The following is a 21,948-nucleotide window of genomic DNA, read 5'->3' as shown; positions in this document are numbered from 1 at the left end:
GGGGAGTGGTCAACCCTCCCCTTACTTGGAGCCCAACCCCGCCTGCCCGCAGAGGGGAGAAGGGCGGTGGGGAGGAGGTCTGCGGAGAAACCAGGATGAGCTGGGAGGTGAGCCGAGAAATGGGCCGGCCTAGGAGCCCCCAAGGACCCAAGCCTGAGGAAGTTTGTGGCCCTCTTCCCTAACCTTAACCCTCTTCCTCACCATCCTTTCTCCCTTTTCCTTTTAGGGAGGGTGGGAGCTGGAGCCCAGCCCAGGCAGCACCCCCCAGAACCAAGCAGTAGCAGCCAGAACGGAGGACAAAGGCAGATTGTTGGGGGACAAGGGGGTGCTGTGTGCCTGCTGCAGTATCTCAATGGGCCTCTGTCTCTCCAGCATGCCAGGAGGGCAGCCTGACCCCCACCCCAGTGTTTAGGGCTGGGCCAGGGAGCCAGGGAAGGGGAGGGATGGGGGCCACAGCGGAAACTCTGGAGGGCAGAGGGAGAGAGCAGTAGGTGAGGGCTGACAGTGGAGAGGAAGAGGGACCAGGCTGGGGACCACAAGATGTTCAGGCACCAGGGATGCCAAAGACAAATTAGGCCACTTTTAAATACAGATTATTTATTCGGATAATTCTCTCTATGCTCAATAACAGCCTTTTCCTCAAAGGCACTCATGTCAAAAGACTAGTAACTATACCAGGATGTGTAAGGTAGAGCATCCAAAGTAGATGCTCACTGAGTGTTTGATGAATGAATGAATGAATGGACGAACAAATGAAATGAAGGGCCCTCCATTGGCAAAGGGAAAAATTTCAGAAAGTGCCTGCACTGCACCAGGGCAGCTGGGAGTGGAAGGAAAGAAGAGACAGAAACAGGCAGAGCTTTGAAGACTTTTCCCAGGAGGAAATGCGAGGATGTCAGTTTCCAGGGGCCATAAGCAGCCGCTGCTGCTGCCTTGGATTCGCCCTGCATTTCCCATCCACTTCAAAAAGTGCAAAGTGCGGTTCCCCACAAAGTCCCCCATCCTGTCCCAAGATCCTGCTGCTCCAGGTGGTGCTTTGGAGGGGCTGAGCGTTCGGGCGTCCTGGCTCACCGTGGCAACAGGTGGTTGTACACCCAGCTCCAGTGTTTGACCAGGGACCAGCCATGGGCGGCCCAGCTAGGCCATCACACAGGGCCGCATGCACACACAAGCCAAGGAGATGGGGTAGAGCCTGCATTCCAGGCAGTAGCCATCATGCGCGCCCTGCTTTCCAGGGCACGGCCACCTGTAGAAAACGGTCTGGTTGTGGTAGAGCAGCTCCGAGTTTCCGAGGGGGTCCATGTGGGAGCCTGTCTGGAGGCTGACGCAGTGTGGACACAGGCAACGTGCGCGGTACAGGTCCAAGGGGAGCCAGTTCAAGTCTCTGTCCAACCTGCAGGGGTGGCAAGCGTCAGGTCCCGGGGGTAAGGCTGGCCGGCAAACAGGGGACCGGCCAGGAGCAGCGAGGGCCCAGGGTGGAAATGCCAGGACTGTCGGGGGCTTGGCTTCTTATTCTAGCTCTGGTACCCACATGTCAGGTGGCTTTGAACAAGTCTCCCCCTCTTCCCTGGGATTTATTTCCCCCAACTGTCAGTGAGGGTCGGGGATAGAAGAGTGACTTTCCAACTGGTCCCGGAGCCCTAAGGGAGGCGGGGCAGGTGAGCAGCTCCACCAGAGCCTCCACCAGACCAGCCCTGGTTCCATCTGATACATACACTGGGCTCTAGCCTGAGGTTCCTTTTTGTAATTGTTATTATTTTTTAGGGTTTTTTAAATTTTAAAGTAAAAACTGCTCTTATATCCAAGTATAAGAAAGCATCAAGTGAAGGCTGACAGTCTGTCTCCCCCATCCCCCTCCCCAGAGGAAGCCACTATCCGCCATATCCTGCCCGTCCTCCAGACACCGGCTGTGCATGTATTATAAGGACACATAAGAGTGTGTGGTAAGACTTATTGACTTATTCTAAAAGGATTTCATGGTCCCTAAAAGATGTGAAAATTAGGTGCTCCAAAGGTCTGGGACCCCAGAAGCCCAGAGGGAAACAGCCCCTAGGTTGTAAAACCATCCTCCAAACAGACAGGCCTTCGCAAACTGGGGCTCAGCTAGTGTGGCATTTCCCAGAGTGGCATTCCTCAATAAATACGCTACAGCAGAAGGGGTCTGTGGCCGAATGAGTCTGGAAAGCGCTGAGTTTAATGGTTTCTTCTCTGCGGACTTCTTGCCGTGAAGGTGCTGGGCACACTGGGAACCTCCAAGGAGTGGGGCCTGCAGCAGTTTTTCCCCCACTTACTTGACATCATCATTTTTTTTTTTCTGAGGAACAGCTTGTGGGACAAGAGTTGCAAAGAACACGCTTTGGGGAAGAACAGCAGAGTGGTTATCAGGGGTTCACGGCCTCCCAACCGGGGGTCTAGATCCCAGTCGAGTCAGCCATCTGGTACCCAGCCTCCCCAAAGGGGCTCCCGCCTCTTTAGATTTATCCCAGAATCTAGCCAGCCTTCTGAGACCACTTCAAAGCATAGTGACCTACAGTCTCCACCTTGGATCTAGTCTCAATCAAAGCTGACCCCTCCCTACCCACTGACCTTCTCCATCCATCCCCAAAGCCAAGGCTAAGCCAGAGCTAGACTTACAGAGAGTGGGAACACAGACACCCCGTGAGGACGCAAGACTGCAAGAGAAATATGTTTGGGATCACTAAGGCACTAATTTTTAATATTTTTATTCATTGTCCCGATTTCAGGGCTTCCTAATATTTTTTTACATCATGACACAAATAGAGGATTATGTGTGTGGCACACAGCAAAAGAATAAGACTGCTCATGATCAAAGATAACTAGCCTGGGGCTCCAACCACCCAGCTGCCCCCCAGAGCAGAGGGAGGGTATAATTATAACCCATTCATGCCTCAGGGCAGTAGCATTTGGTATTGGGCTGCTTCGTGCCTGTATTGTACATTATTCTCTGATATTTTAGTTAGAAAAACACAGCCATTGTAGGGGAAGGAGAAGGAGAAGAAGGAAGAGGAGGAGGAAAGAGAGAAAGGGAGGAGGAGGAGAAGAAGTAGAGGAAGAAGAAGAAAGGAAGAAACCAACATTTTCTGTACTAAGTACAGATTTTTCATATCTTATTTCATATGAGCTGCACCATTAGCCTATGGAATATTATTTTACAGATGAAAAAAACTAAGCTTTGAACACTTGAGTGATTGGCCCAAGGTCACCCAATAAGAGTCAGAGTTAGGCCTTGTCTAACACCCAAACTTGATAACCTCCCTGAGGTAAAAGGGGGCAGATAGGCTGGAACTGTCTGGAACTCCCCTGGTCCCTCGCACACACGCTGACCAGCACACGAGCAGGTGTTTGGGAGGGGACAGGGGCCAGCAGACTCACTCGTATCTCCAGGGGGCGATGGACCGGCTGTTGAGGGGTCTGTCTTCACTGGCCTTGCAGGATCCCGGGTAGTGGGCAAGGCTGGTGGTCTCTGGGGGAGGCATAAGCACAGTGTCCCACTTCAGCCACTTCTCAGTGGGGTTCTGTCCTTTGCTGGGGCAGCAGCTGGGCCAGTGGGTACAGCCCTTCTGGGGACGCAAATGGAGGGTGTGGGTTCCCAAGACCATTGCCAAAGATGCAACCACCTGTAGGAAAAGGCCAGTGAGAAAACTGCTTCCACTTAGTCCGGGTGCCCCCTCCCTGAGATCCTGGATTCATGCCCCATCTGGTCCCCAGCCCCAAACCTGAGAGCTCCCTCCACCCCAGCCACATCTCTGCTCCGGCCCTGCTCAGCACCGTCCCAGCCAGGCCTCTGCGCACTCACTTGGTACACGCCGGATGCTGCTCGCCCAGCCTGGCTGACAGCAGGGCCTTGTGGAAGCAGGTTGACTGGAGCAGTTTAGGAGTCCTGCTTTTATCTGCAGCAAACCTGTTTTGTTTATTCAAATTTATTTCCACTACCTTTTGGAGGGTGTGACCTGAGATTAAAACACAAAACCAAACCAAAAAAAAAAAAAAAAAAAACCCAAAAAACTTGAAAGTGTTTTCAAAAGCTGATTTAAATGCTAGACTCATGGAAGTTGTGATTAACATCATTGTAAGCCCGATAACCTTTTGGGTAAATTTTTTTTTTTTTTTTTTTTTAAATGGACCATGAAAACTCTTCTTTAGAGAAAGCAAAGATGGTCACCCCAAATTCCACGCTGGGAAGGAGGCACATGGTGACTTTCTTTCTTTCTTTTTTTTTAAGAGCTCCTGACTTATTTATTTATTTATTTATTTATTTAATTTTTTTGGCTGTGTTGGGTCTTTGTTTCTATGCGAGGGCTTTCTCTAGTTGTGGCAAGCGGGGGCCACTCTTCATCGCGGTGCGCGGGCCTCTCACTGTCGCGGCCTCTCTTGTTGCGGAGCACAGGCTCCAGACACGCAGGCTCAGTAGTTGTGGCTCACGGGCCCAGTTGCTCCGCGGCATGTGGGATCTTCCCAGACCAGGGCTCGAACCCGTGTCCCCTGCATTGGCAGGCGGATTCTCAACCACTGCGCCACCAGGTAAGCCCCCTTTTGGGTAAACTTTGTTCTTTATACTTTTCCGGGCATGGGTCAAAGCAATAGTATCCTGCTATTCTATGCCTTTGAGAACAGGCATTATTGGAATTTCCCTGGTTCGCTTGGTACCCAAAATTAGGGAACACCATCCTGGTCTCTCTCCAAGAGGCCTCGTTTCTACGATCCCTGCTGCTCCCACCCATGGTCTTGTCTCTTCTCTTCCCTTTCTTCTCAGATGTCCTCCTGATCACCGACCTTAGTGAACATTTCCCTCTATCTCCTTGTTCTCTGACCCCTTCTGTTCTCTGACCCCTTCCTCATCTTCGATGACCCCAACTTCTATGACCACAATCATCTATGACTTCTCTTCACTGTCCATTACCCGCTCCCTAACTTCTACCCGCCCTCCCCGGGGGCCACCCCACCCCCATCCCTGCACTTCCCTGACCCGCTTTGGGCTAGGGATACAGGCCTGACCCCACAGGCTGCCGGGAAGGCCTGGAGCCATCAATTTGTTGGCTGGATGTGCAGGGCCTGATGGAAGGAGCGGTGGGTGACTGTTCCCATCGCACGAATGAGAAGGCGGAGCCAGGAAGAGGAGGGGCAAGGTGACAGCCTCATCTAAGAGCCAACAGGAACACCCAGCTCCCAGATCAGCCTGCCCCCACCCCTACTCCCTGGGCCTTGGGCATGAGGACCACGGCAGGGGGAGCTGCCACTCTCAGGCCAGGGGGTGAGCCCACTCAGGCTCAGCTCCATGGACCACTGTCGGCCAGGAGGGGGTATGTGCGCCCTGGCAAGGCTCTAGCTGGGCCTGGCCCCAAAGACTCAGGTCAGCCAGGGGCCACCCCATCTGGGGGGCTCTTTGCCTCCTTCCCTCCCACCCTTTTCTCTTCATCCTTGTCCATCAACCCCCTTCATTCAGCACACCCACAACGCCACCCTGCCCCACGCCAACGCACCCATACACAGACACTGTCTCTAGAATGATGTTTCCTGATTTGCATGTGCTTTCCCTGGCATGGAGATGCCACACTGTGCTGACCCCTGGTTGGCTGCAGATGGAAGGGAAGCCCCCCTGTAAGGGCTTTCCTACTCACCTGGGCATGGGCTGGGACAGGTCTCACCTGAAGCTGCCCCAGGCCACAGGGCATTCCTGCCCACTCAGGCATTCAGCCCTGCTGGCTGGGATCCGTGGCTCCAGCTTCCTCTTCCTCAGCCTTAGGTCTGGCACGTGGCCCCCAGGGTGGCTTTTGGTGTTCCTGAGCAACCCCCAACCCCAGAAAAGGCTTTGAGGGGGACTTCCAGAAGAGCTGGATCCCTTGGGTCTCCCCCAAACCAATCAGAGCCTCAGAGGCTGACACAGGCCCGGACCTCTTGATCTTGGCCCCTATCCAGGACAGCGTGCTTGAAAGAGCTGGAAGTGATCCCAGCTACTTGTTTCACTTGTTGATGCCGCGAAGGATCCACGCTGGTTGCGTGGGACATTCCCTCCAGGAGAGGCCTTTGGGGTGTCCCCTGCCTCTGTACCAGGACCTCCTCTAAGGAAACCCCTGAAGGGCAGTCTCCCCTGCCTGACCAGGCCTGACGCAGAACTTGCGCTCTGAGCCACATGTCCCCACTCACCTCTTCCCATTTGCTCAGTCTCCACCCTTATCTCAGGAGCAGCTGTGGGTCTCCTCAAGATGACTCCCTGCCATGAGAAACATTTTCCAGAGGGTTTTCCTCTTGGGGTGACTAAGAAACCCTGAGTCACTTCAGCTTCCAGGGAATCCCTAGGGGTGTGGAGAGATGGGGGTGGCAATGGGGAGAATGTAGAAGCGGAAGCAAAGGAAAGTTCACCCAGTACCCAATATCAAGGGTGCTTCCCCATGTGTCCTCACCTGCCTGGGCCTGACCTGGCAGCCACGGGGGACCAGCTGAGAGTCCCACCCCTGAGCCTCTGGTAGGAGATCAGCCCCTAGCAGGAAAGAGCAGGGAAGATGTGACAGGAAGCACCCCACCTCGGCCAAGACAGCTTGCAAAACGCTACGATGGCTGTCCTGCCCTTCCTCAGAAAGTCATCCGAGTTCTCACCCACTGCCTTGAAGTCCTTCCCCTGCCTCTGATCAGCTCTTCGCCTAGGGCCCTCTTTTCTCTTGTAGAAATGTGCATGTTTGGTGCGGGTTGGGAGGCGGGCTGGGGGTAACCTGGGTGGCCACAAAAGTGCCAACCAGCCTAGCAGCCCCTGAAACAGTGCTGAAACCACAGGGCTCCGCAGGGCCTACTGAAGCTCATCTGCACTCAGCTGAGGTGAGGCAAGGGCACTGGTGTTTAAAATGCTGAAATATTACTTCTGTCCCGGCTGGTAAATAGATACTGTCCTCAGGGCTGGAGCACATCCACACTACAACCTCCCTGTGATCCTGCAACTAAAGGGAGACCACCTGGCCCAGACGGAGGCCTCCAGAACAGGCTCCCGTGTCCTGATGGGGACGCCACGATGGTACCAGTTGCTAATTATTTGTAGTATCACCTTTAGCTACAAGGTGCCTGGAGCCTGCCTTCAAAGAGAACCCAGTCTGGCCTGGGAGACATGCAGAGAATCAGAGTGAACAGGACAAAAAGCCTAGCAACTCCCTCCCCCAGCCCAGGGCTGGTGCCTCCCCCATGGTGGGCCTTTGGCTTACTCAACTTTGTCCTACAGTTATGGTTGCCCTGTTCATTCGCCCATTTGCCAAATATTTATTGAGCACTTATTATATGCCAGGCACCATTCTAAATGCTAGGAATGCAGAAGAGGACAAGTCAGATAAGGTCCCTGCCTCAAGAAGCTTAGGTTTTAGAAGGAGACAGGTGGTAAATAAGGAGACAAGATAATCTCTGATAATAATAAGTGCTATGAAGAAAATGAAACAGTGTTAAGAAATAGAGAATTACTGGGAGGTGGTGGGTGGGTGGAGGGAGGGGCAACTTAACTTTAAAAAGCCAGGGAAGGCAACTTCCCTGGTGGTCCAGCAGTTAAGACTTCGCCTTCCAATGCAGGAGGTGCAGGTTTGATCCCTGGTCAGAGCTAAGATCCCACATGCCTGGCGGCCAAAAAACCAAAACATAAAACAGAAGCAATACTGTAACAAATTCAATAAAGACTTTAAAAGTGGTCCACATCAAAAAAAACTTAAAAAAAAAAAAAAAAGCCAGGGAAGGCCTTTCTGAAGATGTGGAATTTGACAAGATGATGGAAAGGGTCTGGGAAAGAGTGGTCCAGGCAGAGGGAACAGCACATGCAGAGTCCTAGAGGTGAAAGAGCTTGACATGTTTCAGAAACAGAACGGACAGTGTGCGTAGAAAACAAAGGCTAAGGGAAAGGGTGGGATGAAATGAGGTGAAGAGGTGGGCAGGGACCAGCTCACACAGGATCTTAAAGGCTGTGGCGGAACATTTGTTTTTTGTTTTTTAATTTATATATATTTTTTATTTTTGGCTGTGTTGGGTCTTCGTTGCTGTGTGCAGGCTTTCTCTGGTTGTGGCGAGCAGGGGCTACTTTTTGTTGGGGTGCGTGGGCTTCTCATTGCGGTGGCTTCTCTTGTTGCAGAGCACAGGCTCCAGGCGCACTGGCTTCAGTAATTGTGGCGCATGGGCTCAGTAGTTGTGGCTCACGGGCTCTAGAGCACAGGTTCAGTAGTTGTGGCACACGGGCTTAGCTGCTCTGCGGCATGTGGGATCTTCCCGGACTGGGGCTCGAATCCACTGGCAGGCAGATTCTTAACCACTGTGCCACCAGGGAAGTCCGGAGCATTTGGATTTTATGCCAAGTTCAGTGGGAAGGTATCAACTGTATTCAAGCATGATCTACATGATGTGGGTTTCCTGAAGGCAAGCTCCGTGTCCTTGACATTCTGCTGCCCCACAGAACTGTCATCAGATAACAATAGTAACAGTTGCTTTGAGCCAACATTTACACATCATGGACCAGGCACTGTTCTCAGGATTCTTTTTTTTTTTTTTTTTTTTAATGAATGAATCTTTTTTTAAAAAATAAATTTATTTATTTTTGGCTGCATTGGGTCTTCGTTGCTGCACGTGGGCTTCTACTCTTTGTTGCTGTGTGCGGGCTTCCCATTGCGGTGGCTTCTCTTGTTGTGAAGCATGGGCTCTAAGCTCACGGGCTTCAGTAGTTGTGGTGCACGGGCTTAGTTGCTCCGCAGCATGTGGGATCTTCACGGACCAGGGCTCGAACCCGTGTCCCCTGCACTGGCAGGCCGATTCTTAACCACTGCGCCACCAGGGAATTCCAGTTCTCAGGATTCTCTCAATCCTCAGTTCCATTATTATCCCATTTGACAGACAAGGAACCAGAGGCTCCCAGAAGTCACATAGCTTGCCAAGGTTGGAGTTGGCTAGTGTCGGAAGCCAGGATTAGAATGCAGCCAATCTGGATGCTGTGGGGTCCAAAGAGAGGAGAACTGGAAGAATCCACGAGCACCCGAGAAGTTCTGAGTAGCAGGAAGAACAAGAACAGGTCACGGGGTGAGACGAGGAGGAGATCAGCTGGTTGGCCCTGCTGGGAAAGGACAAGAGTGGGAGAGAAGACTGGGACCCAGAAAGCCTGATGGAGGGGTTCCTGCCTTTCTACCCCCTGAATAGTGGCAAAGGCAAGCCCCGAAGCTGAGGGCCCCCCTGCCTGAGGCTGCCGCCCACCCAGGGTCTTAGCCTACCACCCAGCCTGGGTTTTCTCCAACCTAACCTGGAGCCCAGAACTCTCCCCGAACAAGTTAGAATCACCTGAAACCTCAGTTTGCGAAGGAGAGGGCAGAGATGAGGCATAAGGACAGGAAGAAGGCTCCTCCTGCCCTCAACAAAGAAACACTTTGAACTTTCATGAAGGTACAAGCTGGGGGTGCAGGGGGAGTTGTGGGAAGCCAAGGTGAAGAGGAAAGGCCACTGTGCTACGCACTTTACATATATTTACTCCTCACCAAAGCCACTGTTCCAGATGAGGAACTGAGCTTCAGAGATGTTCCAGAACTTGACCAAGGTCACACAGCTGACAAACCAGGATTCACCCCTGAGTCTGACTGGCTCCATTTCCTGCCTGGGCACTCCAGAAGCACAGACTTGTTTTCCTGCAGGTTTGCACTCTAACCCCCTCACCTAGCTCCAGGCACCAGGTAGGCGCTCAGCTACAATGAGGGCAGTGAGCCTCACTGCCCACCTCCCAAACCACCATTTTGCCGGGTCCCAGCACTTCCTTCCTGCTTAGTCTTTTCCGTCCTCCATCTGTTTCCCCTGTGCCAATCAGAGCACTCATCTTTGGAACAGGGTTTCCTGCCCACCTCCATCTTGAGCCCCAATTTGCCTTGGCAGTCCCCTGGGCAGAGATCATACACCAAGTCACACCCCAGAAGCTGAATATCCGTGTTCCAGGCAGCCAGGCCCCCAGGGCTGAGGTCTGGGAGAAGTTGGACCAGGCTGGAACTGGAATGGGTGAGCTCTCCCTTGAGATGCATCTGGAAATTTTAAAGTTCCTCTCCCATCCTAAAGGAGTCTGAGTTTGTTCATAGGTGTCCAAGCACCAGGGAGAGGAAGGAGCTGGGTCAGGTGCTTCCCCCTCCCCTGCTGGCAAATGCCTGGACGAGTGGGCCTGTGGAATGCGGGGGTGGAGGGGGAGGGGAGGGGAGGTGGGGAGCCTCTCTGTATCCAAGGCCTCAGGTTCACAAAGGGCCTTAAATTAGACTTCTGATGTTATCTCCAAATGACGCTATACATAGAGCCATTGTCTATTTTATGTGTTTGAAGTGTTAATGTGTTAAATGCAAATATTGAAAATATGCTACAGTTTTTCAATCCAGTTTGGCATCTCACTTTTTAAACTCCAGGAACCTCAAAAACGGAAGAAGGAAGGCTTTTCTCTCGAGCCTCTGAGAGGCCTTGATGTGTTCTTCCCAAAGGAAGAACGCGGGGTGGGCCGGGGAGGGGGCGGGCAACGGGAGGGAGGCAGCGCGCACGAAGGAGCAGTCATAGGGCAGGAGAGGTGCGGGGGACCCGAGCCGCGTCCTTCCAGCTGAAGCTTGGGGGCAGGGGGCAATCCCAGCTCCACTGAAAGAGTCCTGCCCTTTTGTGCCCGAAGTCCCCACTTTTGCTCCTCACGGCAGCAGGAGCGAGCCAGAGTGAGGGCAGGGGACAGGCCTAGACTGGCAGAGAAGCGTAAGAGGCGGCACAACCGGCCCGCCCGCGGCTCCGGGACCAGATGCTCAGGCATCACGTTCTCTCGCCAGGGCTAGAATCCGTGTCCAGCCCCAGACCCCTGCGGAGGCCCTGCCAAGGGTGTAGAGAGGCTCCGCGGAGGACCCCAGAAAGGCGGAAGGAGCGTGCTCCCTCCCAAGGGAAAGACAGATGTGGGGCTAATGAAAGGGATGCAGAGAGGCGCGGGGCTGGCGGGGTAGATCGGGGGCGTGACGGGGAGAGGAAAGCTCCCGGGAGGCAGCGAACCAGACCACCTGGAGGTTCGCCGCGACGCCGGGCTGCAGCCGACGGGGGAGAGGAGCCGGGAGGGGGCGTGCAATTTGGCCCGAGGGTCCTGAGCTGAAACTCAACACCCGCCTTTGGAGGGATCGTCCTCCTTTCTCCTCCGCCCCTTCCCTTCCCCTCCCTTTTCCCCTCCCTCCTTTCTCTTAATCCCCGGGACTGAGCCCCGCGCCGGAGCGGAGAGGGCCCGAGGGGAGGAGAAAGGAGCTGCACAGAAAGGGCGCCGGGAGCCCGGGAAGGGGAGGGAAGGGGAGCCGCGAGCGGGGGGTGAGCCTGAAGGCCGCGCGCGACCCCTGGAGCCTTCCCAGCGCTCTCAGTGTCCCCCCCCAGCCCCACCTCCAGGCGAGTCCGCAGGACCCTGGCCTCTGCTCCTCCTTCGCCTTCTCTTTGCTCCTTCTTGCTTTGTGGCCTTTCTCTCGGTTGCCTGAGACACCCGGGCTGCCCCGAGCCCTGGGGCGCGCGGAGAGGGCCCGCCAAGGGTGCGTGTAAGCGGGGCGGCGGGGCCAGCGCCGAGGGCCGGGGGCCGAGGGTGGGAGCGGGAGCTCCGACGTCGAGGGCTGGAGGGGGGCGTGTGGGGAAGGCCGTCCCGCCCCTTCGAGCCGGGCCCGCGTGCGGGTAGCGAGGCGCCGTCGCGGCGCCCCCAGACCCCCAGGCGCCCTGCGACCTAGTGTGCGTGCTTCGGAACCCGCCTCCTCGCCGGGGCTGCGAGAGTCTCGGCAGAAAGCAACCACTCGGGCCGCCCAGCCCAGCCGCCGCGCTCTCCGAGGCATTCGGCGCCAGCCTGGCCTCGGTTCGCCAAGTCGGGCGAGTTTGAAGAGGAACGAACGTCTCAGTTTTCACTGCCCCCCGCCCCCTCCCTCGCAGCGGGGCTGCCGCAGAGCCCCCGACGCCCGACCTCAGCCTCGGGAGCACCGCTCTCCTGCGCGGCAGCCGGGTGGGGAGGCTTGGCCCCTAAACTCGCTCGTCCAGCCCGACCGCCCCGGCGGCTTCTCCCTGCCCTCGGGGCCGTCCTGAGCGGCCCGGGGAGGCGTCGAGCGCAGCCCCAGCTCCCGCCTCCTCGCCCGCCCTGGCACTGGAAGGGAGCTTTGGGCCCGTGCGGATCCGGGGTGCCCCCTCGGCCTAGGACAGGCAGCTCCGGGGGCCTGGTCCACCCGGCAGCCCCCGGGAGGCCGCGGGGACGGGGCAGAGCGCGCGCCCTTGGATGAGGTCCCGCAGCGACGCCCCGGCCCGCCCCGCTCCTCCTCCTGCCCGGCCAAGCTGCCTCCCATTTGGGGAGTTTCGTGGGTTTTCTTTCTCCTCCTCCAACCTCTGCGGAGGCCACGACTCAGGCGCCGCAGCAGGGGGCCGCCTCCATGGTGCGGGGCAGCCGCTGCTGAAGTCAGCGAAACCGAGCCTGGCCTGGAGCTGGCCGCGCGGAAGGCCAAGGCCATGGCCATAGCCACGTCGGTGAGTCCACCAGAGAGAGGAGGCTGCCGGGCAGAGACGTCCACAGCCTGTCCTGCACTCCTGTCACTTTTATTTCTGCCTTCTCTTTGTCTCGCTCCTTGGTCTCTTGCTTCTTCGGGAGACTGTGTCCCCCTCTGGCACTTTGTTTCCCTTTTCCCCCTCTCACTCCTCATCCCTAGCTCCTACTGGATCTGGCCTCCCTCTTCTCTCCTCCCCCTCCCCATTCTCCCCTTTTTCTTTCTAGAGGCTGCTCCTGGAAGGAGGGGAGGGGGCAAGCCTGAGTCCTATCTGCTCCTTTATGGGCGGGAACAGATGGCCACTGGAGGTTGGCAGGGGCTTGTGATTGGGAGGCTAATAAAAGGTTGGGAGGGGGCTGAAAGAAAGGAGGTGGCTCCAGGGAAATAGGAGAGGGCAAAGGGCCCAAAGGGGCCCTTCTCTAGAGGAGGGATGGCAGAAAGGTGGGAAATAAAGTAAAAGAGGGAGATCCGGCAGGGAGCAAGAGAAAATAGAGGGAGGAGGGGAGGTGATGTCAGCCAGCCTCTGGCCACTTTCCTAGGACTGGGGACAAAGGGAGGAGACAGCTGGCATGAGTGGGCCAGTGGAGGAGGCCTCCAGGGAGCGTGTGGCCCACGGCCACCCCCCTTTAAGACAGCACTCCCTCACAAGTCAGCTGGGCCCCTGAGGAGGGGGTAGAGCTGGGGTGGCCACACCCATCATCAATCAGTCTATCAGGGACTCTGGCCTGGGTTCCCGCAATTGCAAGGCCCAGAGGTTTGGTCCCATTGGACAGAATTCAAACCTGACACAGGGAGGAACTCTTCACGGCCCCGCCCCTGCTTTCTGTCCTCTACTGCTTGTAGTCTGAATCCAAGCAACTCTGTCCCCTTTCCACCCTTCCCTAGGCCCTAGGATTCCCAGGGAAAGCGAGGCTGCCACCTGCTTTCTGGCCCCCCCTGAATGGGCATTCTGCGAAGGAGGATTGTGAGGCTGGGAAGAGAAGCATGGCTTCTGACATCCTCCCACACCCCTCGAGGATGAGTTAGATTTTCATTCCTTCTCAGACCAAACTCCTCTTAGCTCCTCAATCTGTATGATGGTGAGCAGACCCTAGTTCGGAGCCAGAAGAGGGGGAGGTCCTGAACATAGTGGGGTACTCTGACATAAAGATGCCTTCTCAGGAGCCAACTGGTCAGCTGGTCAGCTTTGTAGCCTCAGGAGGTAGATCTTTCTTTTGCCTGGGGGAGCGAGGGGTGTTGGTATTTATGCTTATGAAACTCACAGGATCCTAATAACAGCTAATATTTATTGAGTATTTACTGGCCCTAAGCTGGCCCTGAGCTTTGTCTGGGTTTGTCCTGGTTCTTTGACGCATTATCTCACCCAGTCCTCACAACAACCCTGTGAGGCTAGTACTGATATTATCTGAAAGTGGATATTCAGCTATGGATATGGAATTCTATAAAGGAGGAAACTGAAGCTTGGAGAGGTTAAACAAACTGCCCAAAGTCACCCAGCTCGAAAGTGGCGGAGCCAGGACTCAAACTCAGGTCTGTCTGCCTCAGAAACCGTGCTTTTAACCCCCTGGCTAGATCCAAAACGCCAATTTCTAATTTACAGTTAGAAAGAAAAGGGCCAAGCTAACCAGGAATTTGTGTCATCTGGCTAGCGTATTGGCTTTCTGTGGGACAACATCCTTTAGAAGCCAAAATATAATCAGAAAAGGGTTTGATAATTTGGAATCAGGCAAGAGAAGTCAGCTTATTGTTAAAATCACCCAGCCATAAAGGGCTGGACAACCTCTCCACCTGAGGGAAACACCGGCCGTGAGGAACAAGCGCTCACGCTGGCTGAGCCGGCCATCCTTCGCCCAGGGCCTGGTGGCCAAATGCAGCCTGCCAGAGATCTTGAGCTTGAGAGGTTTCACTGAGTTAGTCAGCCCACGTGGATTACCTGTTCAGTAATGCCTAACTACCTGCTTCCCACCACTGCCTGGGATCCTGCCAGCGGGCTCGGGTCACTTAGGAAACATAACTGAAGCGGAATATATTTTGACATTGTGAGTGGCTTAAGCTTGATTCTACCAAGTAACTTGGTGGAACCAGAGCCCAGTGAAGAGAGACTAGCAAAGGGAACTTGGGCATCACGAAGACTTCCTGTGAACTTGAGTCATGTTTGAGCCATGGGTCCTCTTTTTGTTTTGTTTTTTAAGTCTTTTTGTTGTTGTTATCTTTTTGTTTTATTTTATTTTTAAATTTTTATTATTTAATTCTGTTTTATTTTTGGCTGTCTTGGGTCTTCGTTGCTACGCACAGGCTTTCTCTAGTTGTGGCGAGTGGGGACTACTTTTGGTTGCAGTGAGCGGGCTTCTTATTACAGTGGCTTCTCTTGTTGCAGAGCGTGGGCTCTAGGCGTGTGGGCTTCAGTAGTTGCAGCACGCAGTAGTTGTGGCCCACGGGCTTAGTTGCTCTGCGGCATGTGGGATCTTCGTGGACCAGGGCTTGCACCCGTGTCCCCTGCATTGGCAGGTGGATTCTTAACTACTGCGCCACCAGGGAAGTCCCTTTTTTTTTTTTTTTAATTGAAGTATAGTTGATTTACAATGTTGTGTTACTGCTGTATGGCAAAGTGACTCAGTTATACATATATATGTACATTCTTTTTTATATTCTTTTCCACTATGGTTTATCATAGGATATTGAATATAGTTCTCTGCGCTATACCATAGGACCTTGTTGTTTATCCTTTCCATATATAAGAGCTTACATCTGCTAATTCCAACCTCCCACTCCATCCCTCCCCCAGTCCCCTCCCCCTTGGCAACCACCAGTATGTTCTCTATGTCCATGATTCTGTTTCTGTTTCATAGATAGGTTCATTTGTGCCATGCTTTAGATTCCACATATAAGTGATATCATATGGCGTTTGTCTTTCTCTTTCTGACTTACTTCACTTAGTATGATAATCTCTAGTTGCATCCATGTTGGTGCAAATGGCATTATTTCGTTCTTTTTTATGGGTGAGTAATATTCCATTGTATATATGTACCACATCTTCTTTATCCACTCATCTGTCAACGGACATTTATGTTGTTTCCATGTCTTGGCTGTCATGAATAGTGCTACTGTGAACTTAGGGGTGCGTGTTTCTTTTGGAATTATAGTTTTGTCCGGATATATTCATGGGCCCTCTTGACTTAACTACTGTTACTAATATAAGAAGAAAAAAGTGGATCCTTTTTTTTGGAGGGGTGCGCTGCACGGCTTGTGGGATCTCAGTTCCGTGACCAGGGATTGAACCTGGGCCACGGCAGTGAAAGCCTGGAATCCTAACCACTAGGCCACCAGGGAACTCCCAAAAAGTAGATCCTTATGCTTGTGGTTGTGAAGAGGCAGCAGAGGAGTGAGTGAGAGGCTCTGGAATCCCACAGCCTGGAGTTCAAATCATGCTGCACCAGCTGTATGTCGTTGGGCAAAGTACCAACCTCTCTGTTCCAATTTCCTTTCCAAATGGGGATAATGATGGCTCCTCCCTCATCAGGTTGTTGTGAGGATTAAATGAGATGAGATGATTAGTGCAAACACTCTCTCAGTGTCTGGCTATATAATTTGCCCTTGATGTCTATGGCTTACCTGAGCCTGTAGCTCTCAAAGGAAAAAGCTTAGATGTCCCCACCAGACAGGACTGGAAACAGGCTGATAAATGTTTGCTCTTGGTTGGTCCACCAGCCCCCCTGCATACACACACACACACACAAACACACACGAGCGTATGCACTTTTCTCTTCTCCATGATAACCTCAGCCTCTGCTGGTAGAACCTTACTTGCTCAGACTGAGAACAAAACAGTTGCTTTGGTTTCTGTTTTCTTCCTTATAATGCCGAGGCTCTGTCTGGGCTGGGCTTCTCCCAGTCTTTCTCAGAATGCGGGGTCTCTGCAGCTGCTTAATCTAACCTGCTTATGGGGGATGTTGCCTGGGAAACAGGGAAGGTAAAGGAGATTCTATGGGAGACCTTTTCAGGACTTCCTCATGTAACTCATTCAACGTATGTTCATGGAGGACTGATTCCAGGTTAGGCCTATTGCAGAGGCTAGGAATATAGAAATCCCTTTTCTCACAGGGCTGACAGTACAAGGGAAGAACTCGATTCTTTAAAGTAAATAGACAGTATAAAGTACTGTGAAGGAAACAATGGGTGGAGACAGACAGAGAATGGGGTGGGGAGAAGAGTGAGAAGAAGACATTTAAGAAGAACTGAAGGATGAAAAAGGGCCAGTCAGATGAATAGTCAGGGGACAGGTAAAGGAAGTGCAAAGGCCCTGAGGTGGGAAAGAGCTTGTCTAGATCAAGGAATAGAGAGGGAGAATGCAAGGGATGAAGCTGGAGACAGGCAGGGCCCAGTCAGGAAGAGCTGAGTCAGGAGGTCAGATTTTTAGCTTGAGGGAAGTGGGGAGCTCTATGTTTTGAGCAGAGGGTGACATGGCCTGATATGTGTGTGAAGACCCCTCTCCCTACTCCCACCTCACCCACCAGGCCCAGCTGGCCCGGGCACTGTACGACAACACCGCCGAGTCCCCCCAGGAACTGTCCTTCCGCCGAGGGGACGTTCTACGGGTACTGCAGAGGGAAGGCGCTGGTGGGCTGGACGGCTGGTGCCTCTGCTCCCTGCATGGCCAGCAGGGCATTGTGCCTGCCAACAGAGTGAAGCTCCTTCCCACTGGCCCGGCACCCAAGCCTGGCCTCTCCCAGGTGCCGCCAGCCCAGCCTGGCTCACCACATCCAGCCCCAGAGCACGGCAATGAGGACCAGGAGGTGAGAGCTGGAGCCCCCCAAAACCCCAAGCCAGGACATTCCCCTCCGCCGGTGCCTGCACGTGGAGCAGGGAGAGCTCTGTGATGGCAGCTCTGCACCGACTCTGCTGTACTAATCCTGTCGGCCAACCCTTTCTGGGCTCTTTCCCCACTGGTACAGGGAGGGGGTTGGAAGATGTCTGAGCTCCTCCCGGGCACACATTATCTGATCCTCTGGTCCCCACACCACCTGACCCACCCGCCTGTGTTGATCTCCCAGGTGTATGTGGTGCCACCCCCAGCTCGGCCCTGTCCGACCTCGGGACCTCTGGCTGGACCCTGTCCGCCCTCCCCTGATCCCATCTACAAGGTCCCCAGAGGCAGTGGGACCCAACAGGCTGCCCCTGGAGATGCCCTGGAGGTGAGGGCTAGAGGTTTGTGTGTATGTTGGGCAGGGAACAGATGGCTCTCGGGGGTGGGGGTTAGCGGAATGGGGGCCCACTGCTGAGACTGAGAGTAACCAACTGCTTCCTCTCCAGGTCTATGACGTACCCCCCACCGCCCTCCGAGTTCCCTCCAATGGCCCCTATGACTCCCCGGCCTCCTTCTCCCGCCCTCTGGCCTGGGTTGTCCCCCAGTCCCCTGGAGAAGATGAAGCTCCCTATGACGTGCCTCTGGCCCCGAAGCCACAGTCAGACCTGGAGCCAGATCTGGACTGGGAGGGGGGCCGGGAGCCAGGGCCCCCCCTCTACGCTGCCCCCTCCAACCTGAAACGAGCATCCGCCCTGCTCAATCTGTACGAAGCACCAGAGGAACTGCTGGCAGATGGGGAAAGCAGGGGCACTGACGAGGGCATCTACGACGTCCCCCTGCTGGGGCCGGAGACTCCCCCTTCTCCAGAGCCCCTGGCAGCCTCGGCTTCCAATGACCTGGACGCCCTGGCCCTGCTTCTGGCCAGAAGCCCCCCACCCGCACACAGGCCCCGCTTGCCCTCAGCTGAGAGTCTGTCCCGCCGCCCTCTGCCAGCCCTGCCTGTTCCGGAGGCCCCCAGCCCTTCCCCGGCTCCCTCTCCTGCTCCAGGCCGGAAGGGTAGCATCCAGGACCGGCCTCTGCCCCCACCCCCACCCCGCCTGCCGGGCTACGGGGGCCCCAAGGTCGAGGGGGATCCAGAGATCGGGGAGGTGGAGGACCATCAAGAAGGACACCACAATGAGTATGAGGGCATCCCGATGGCCGAGGAGTATGACTACGTCCACCTGAAGGTGAGCTCGCCTCCAGCCAGACCCCCCCATAAATGGCTCCAGGAGAGCCAGGGATGGGGAGAGGAGCAAGGAGGCCTGAGGCCCCAGATGCAGACCCTGGCTTCCTCCCTTCCCTTCTTCCCCTCCACTGGCCCTGCACCCTATGGCCTGGGCCCCAGTACTTGGCCACGTCACTTGTATCGGTGCCGCATTCCTCCCCCTAAACCCAGCCTGGGGTCCCTGAGACCTCTGACCTGCCACCAGAGCTCTCCCGGACCTAGAGTCAACGGGTTGCAGACCTGATGGCAGGAGAGACCTTCGGGAGGACGTGGGAGTGGGGAGGAACAGGAAGACCATGGAGGCTAGACCTCAGCCTGCTCTCCCACCCCTGCACTGAGACCCTCATCCCCTCCTGCAGGGCATGGATAAAGCTCAGGGAGCCAGGGCCCAGGATAAGGCCTCCCCAGGGGATCCTGAGCTGCTGGAGAGGGGGCCACCAGAGCAGCAGGTAACCCCATGGGGGTGGTGCTAGAGAAGGGGGATGGGGGGGAGGAGGAGCAGGAACTTGGAAGAAGGGGTATTCTTAACTTGAGCATCAAGGGAAATCGATTTAGGATGGGGGTAAGAGTTCAGTGAAACACGACAGTTGGAGTAGAGAGGAGTTAGAATTCAGGAAGGAGCTGGAACTTAGAAAAGGATATCAGGGATTTGGAAAGAGAGGAAAGAATGTGTTGGAGAAGAGTCAGAAAACCAAGCAGTCAGGGGAGCAGAAGAGTTGCTGGGCCGGGTGACTTCTGAGGCCCCTTCCAACTGTGAATTCCTGGGTTCCTAAGAGACCCGGCTCCTAATCCCAGCTCCACCACTAAGAAGCCGGGGGCTCTGAAGCCGCCAGCTAATCTCTCTGGGCCTTGGGAAAGTGAGATGGTCTCCTCGACCTGATCTAGAATGGTCCTAATCACAATAGCTACCATTTGTCAGGTTTGTACCAAGTGCCAGACCCTGTGCTCAGCACATCGCGTGCGTCAGCACTGATCACAGCCATAGTTAGCACTCATATAGTGCTTGCAGCGTGCAATTCTCTGTTCTCAGCCCTTTCTATATATCGTATCAACTAATCTTCACTGCAGCCTTAGGAGGCAGAGACGAGAGCTGCACTATCCAATCTGGTAGCCACCAGCCACATGCGGCTACCGATCCCTCCAAATGTGACCGGTCCAAACTGAAATGTACTGTAAATATAAAATGCACACCAGATTTTGCAGACTTAGTATGAAAAACAATCTCAATAATTTTCATATTGATTACAGTGTTGAAATTACAACATTTTTAATATGTGGAGTTAGAAAATATGTACCAATTTCTTTGTACTTTTCTTAATGTGGCTACTAGAAAATTTGAAATTACATGGGTGGTTCGCCTTATGTTTACATTGGACAGTCCTAGGCTCCCCATTTTAGAGACAAGGAAACAATGAAGTTCAGAGACTTGTTTTTGAGGTTGTTTGTATCCAGATTTATCTGACATCAATTCTGGGCACCTTCCTGCCACTCGCCATGAGAATCTAAATTGTCTGACGGGCAGAGGTACGATCTAAAGGAATTGAGCTCAGGAAGAAAGGAAGGAATGAGGAACAAAGGGAGGGAAGGAGAAAGGAAATGACAACAAAAGCTGCAGTAACGCGAGCAATCCCACTGACCACTCTTCTCGCCCTCAGGAGGCCCCGTCCCCAGGGGAGCCACTAGTTCTTCCCGCCGGAGATCTACAGCTCCTGCACTTCTACGCCGGGCAGTGCCAGGGCCACTACTCAACACTGCAGGCAGCCGTGGCGGCCCTGATGTCCAGCACCCGGGCCAACCAGCCCCCGCGCCTCTTCGTGCCCCACGGCAAGCAGGTGCTGGTGGCCGCTCACCGCCTGGTGTTTGTTGGGGACACCCTGGGCCGCCTGGCAGTCTCCACTCCTCTGCGAACACAGGTCGGAGCTGCAGGCACAGCGCTGGGCCAGGCATTGCGGGCCACGGTGCTGGCCGTCAAGGGGGCCGCCCTGGGCTACCCATCCGGCCCTGCGGCCCAAGAGATGGTGCAGTGTGTGGCGGAGCTGGCAGGGCGGGCCCTGCAATTTACCACCCTGCTCACCAGCCTGGCCCCCTGAGCCCCTTGGCCCTGCTCTGCCCTCGCCTGCCTGCCAGAGCCCCCTCCATGCCTTGGGTGGCTGGAGGGCTCTGTTTTAGGGACTAGGAGAGGTGGAGGCATCTCTCCCCCTCCCCCCCCTTCCAGTCATCTCAGCCTCTCACGGAGGCACCTCCTCCCCTACCCCGCAGCTTTTTGTACGAGCCATTTTGTATAAATTATTTATATTTAATATTATTCCCTGCTTTGTCAGGGGCAGGTGCCAGGCCCTCCAGGGCAAGGAGGAACTGGACCTTCCTCCTCCCTCAGCCTGGCGTGGAGGTTCTTGGGCACCGCGTGGCCGCCTGCCTCTGGGATTTCGGCCCCACAGAGGTTCAGGTAGCTGAAACCTGAATCATTTTCAGATTCTGGGGCAAGGGGCCACCCGGAGCCCCTTCCCTGTCCTGTGTCTTGGCTCTAGAACATCAGTGCCTCACTGTTAGCTGAGAGTGAGGGCAGGACGTTGGCCACCCAGAATGGGAAGGTCTGGGAGAGGCCAGAGGGCTCCTCCCCACAGGAGGCAGGAGAGCTGGGCCTTGGGCGCTGGTGCATCTCAATAAACCAGGCTGTCTGGTTCCCTGACTCTGCTTCTTGGGAGCCTGGGGAGTGGGCCTGGCACCCTTGGCCAAAACGATGAGACACACGCTGTGGGCAGGCTGCCTTTAGGGTTTTGGGGAAAATTTTGCTGTATCTTCAACAACTATTCATCTGGCAGGTTCTCAGCTCCCATGTGATGTGCCAGGCGCAGTTCTGAAGGTACATCATGGGGGTGGGCTGGATATAAACGAGTCAGCTAAAAGAAGTAAGTAAAGAAAGAAACCTGCCACAAAGTTGACAGTTGCTGGTAATGGAAATAAACAGGGTGATATGCCAGACTAACTAGATGAGGGGAGAGGCCATTGGAGACTTCAGACAGCATTGTTGGGGAGGTGGTATCTGTGCTGAGACTCGGAGGATGAGAGAACCAAGAAGAGTCTGCGACGCGGCATACCAGGAAGGCAGGCCCTGATTTCTGGCCAAGGCCTCTCCTCCAAGACCAATGTCAAATGATGTCATTAGAGAGGTGCACATGTGGAGAGGGTGGCCACAAGAGAGCCTTCATGATGCCATGCTGAAGAGGTCACCCCAGCTCTCCTCAGCTTTGTGCCATAGGACAGCTCTGGCCAACTGGAGAGTGCTGCTGGCCTGGGCGCCCTCTCCCTTCAGTTAACCCAAGAAGGTCTAGCCCCTTAAACTCCCCTTTCCAGGCTTCCTGACTGTC

The 21,948-nt window shown here is 54.7% G+C and overlaps 2 protein-coding genes across 7 annotated transcripts; one reads left to right on the top strand and one right to left on the bottom strand.

The window, feature by feature from the left end:
• Positions 1 to 654: 654 nt before the first annotated feature.
• Positions 655 to 11,816, bottom strand: IL25 (interleukin 25). Its single transcript, XM_036842031.1, has 5 exons — positions 11,383 to 11,816; positions 9,498 to 9,565; positions 3,818 to 3,864; positions 3,394 to 3,701; positions 655 to 1,393 (listed from the first exon to the last, which is right to left on the bottom strand). Exons 1-5 carry the CDS (start codon positions 11,814 to 11,816, stop codon positions 1,138 to 1,140), a joined length of 1,113 nt encoding a protein of 370 aa, XP_036697926.1. The 3' UTR covers positions 655 to 1,137.
• Positions 11,300 to 21,262, top strand: EFS (embryonal Fyn-associated substrate). Of its 6 annotated transcripts, none has more exons than XM_036844378.1 (6): positions 11,300 to 12,492; positions 17,024 to 17,302; positions 17,561 to 17,722; positions 17,820 to 18,542; positions 18,940 to 19,029; positions 20,236 to 21,262. In XM_036844378.1, the coding sequence occupies exons 1-6, from the start codon at positions 12,475 to 12,477 to the stop codon at positions 20,668 to 20,670; spliced, it is 1,707 nt and encodes a 568-aa protein (XP_036700273.1). In that variant the 5' UTR covers positions 11,300 to 12,474; the 3' UTR covers positions 20,671 to 21,262. The 6 variants fall into 6 exon arrangements, with proteins under 6 accessions (XP_036700273.1, XP_036700276.1, XP_036700274.1 ...); XM_036844379.1 differs by having other exon boundaries at positions 11,308 to 12,492; positions 17,561 to 17,701; XM_036844381.1 differs by lacking the exon at positions 17,024 to 17,302.
• The last annotated feature ends 686 nt before the right edge of the window (positions 21,263 to 21,948 follow it).

Source organism: Balaenoptera musculus, chromosome 2, assembly GCF_009873245.2.
Source record: "Balaenoptera musculus isolate JJ_BM4_2016_0621 chromosome 2, mBalMus1.pri.v3, whole genome shotgun sequence".
Classification (NCBI taxonomy): Eukaryota; Metazoa; Chordata; class Mammalia; order Artiodactyla; family Balaenopteridae; genus Balaenoptera; species Balaenoptera musculus.
Note: the sequence above shows the minus strand (reverse complement) of the source record. Positions and strands in the feature narration are given on the sequence as shown.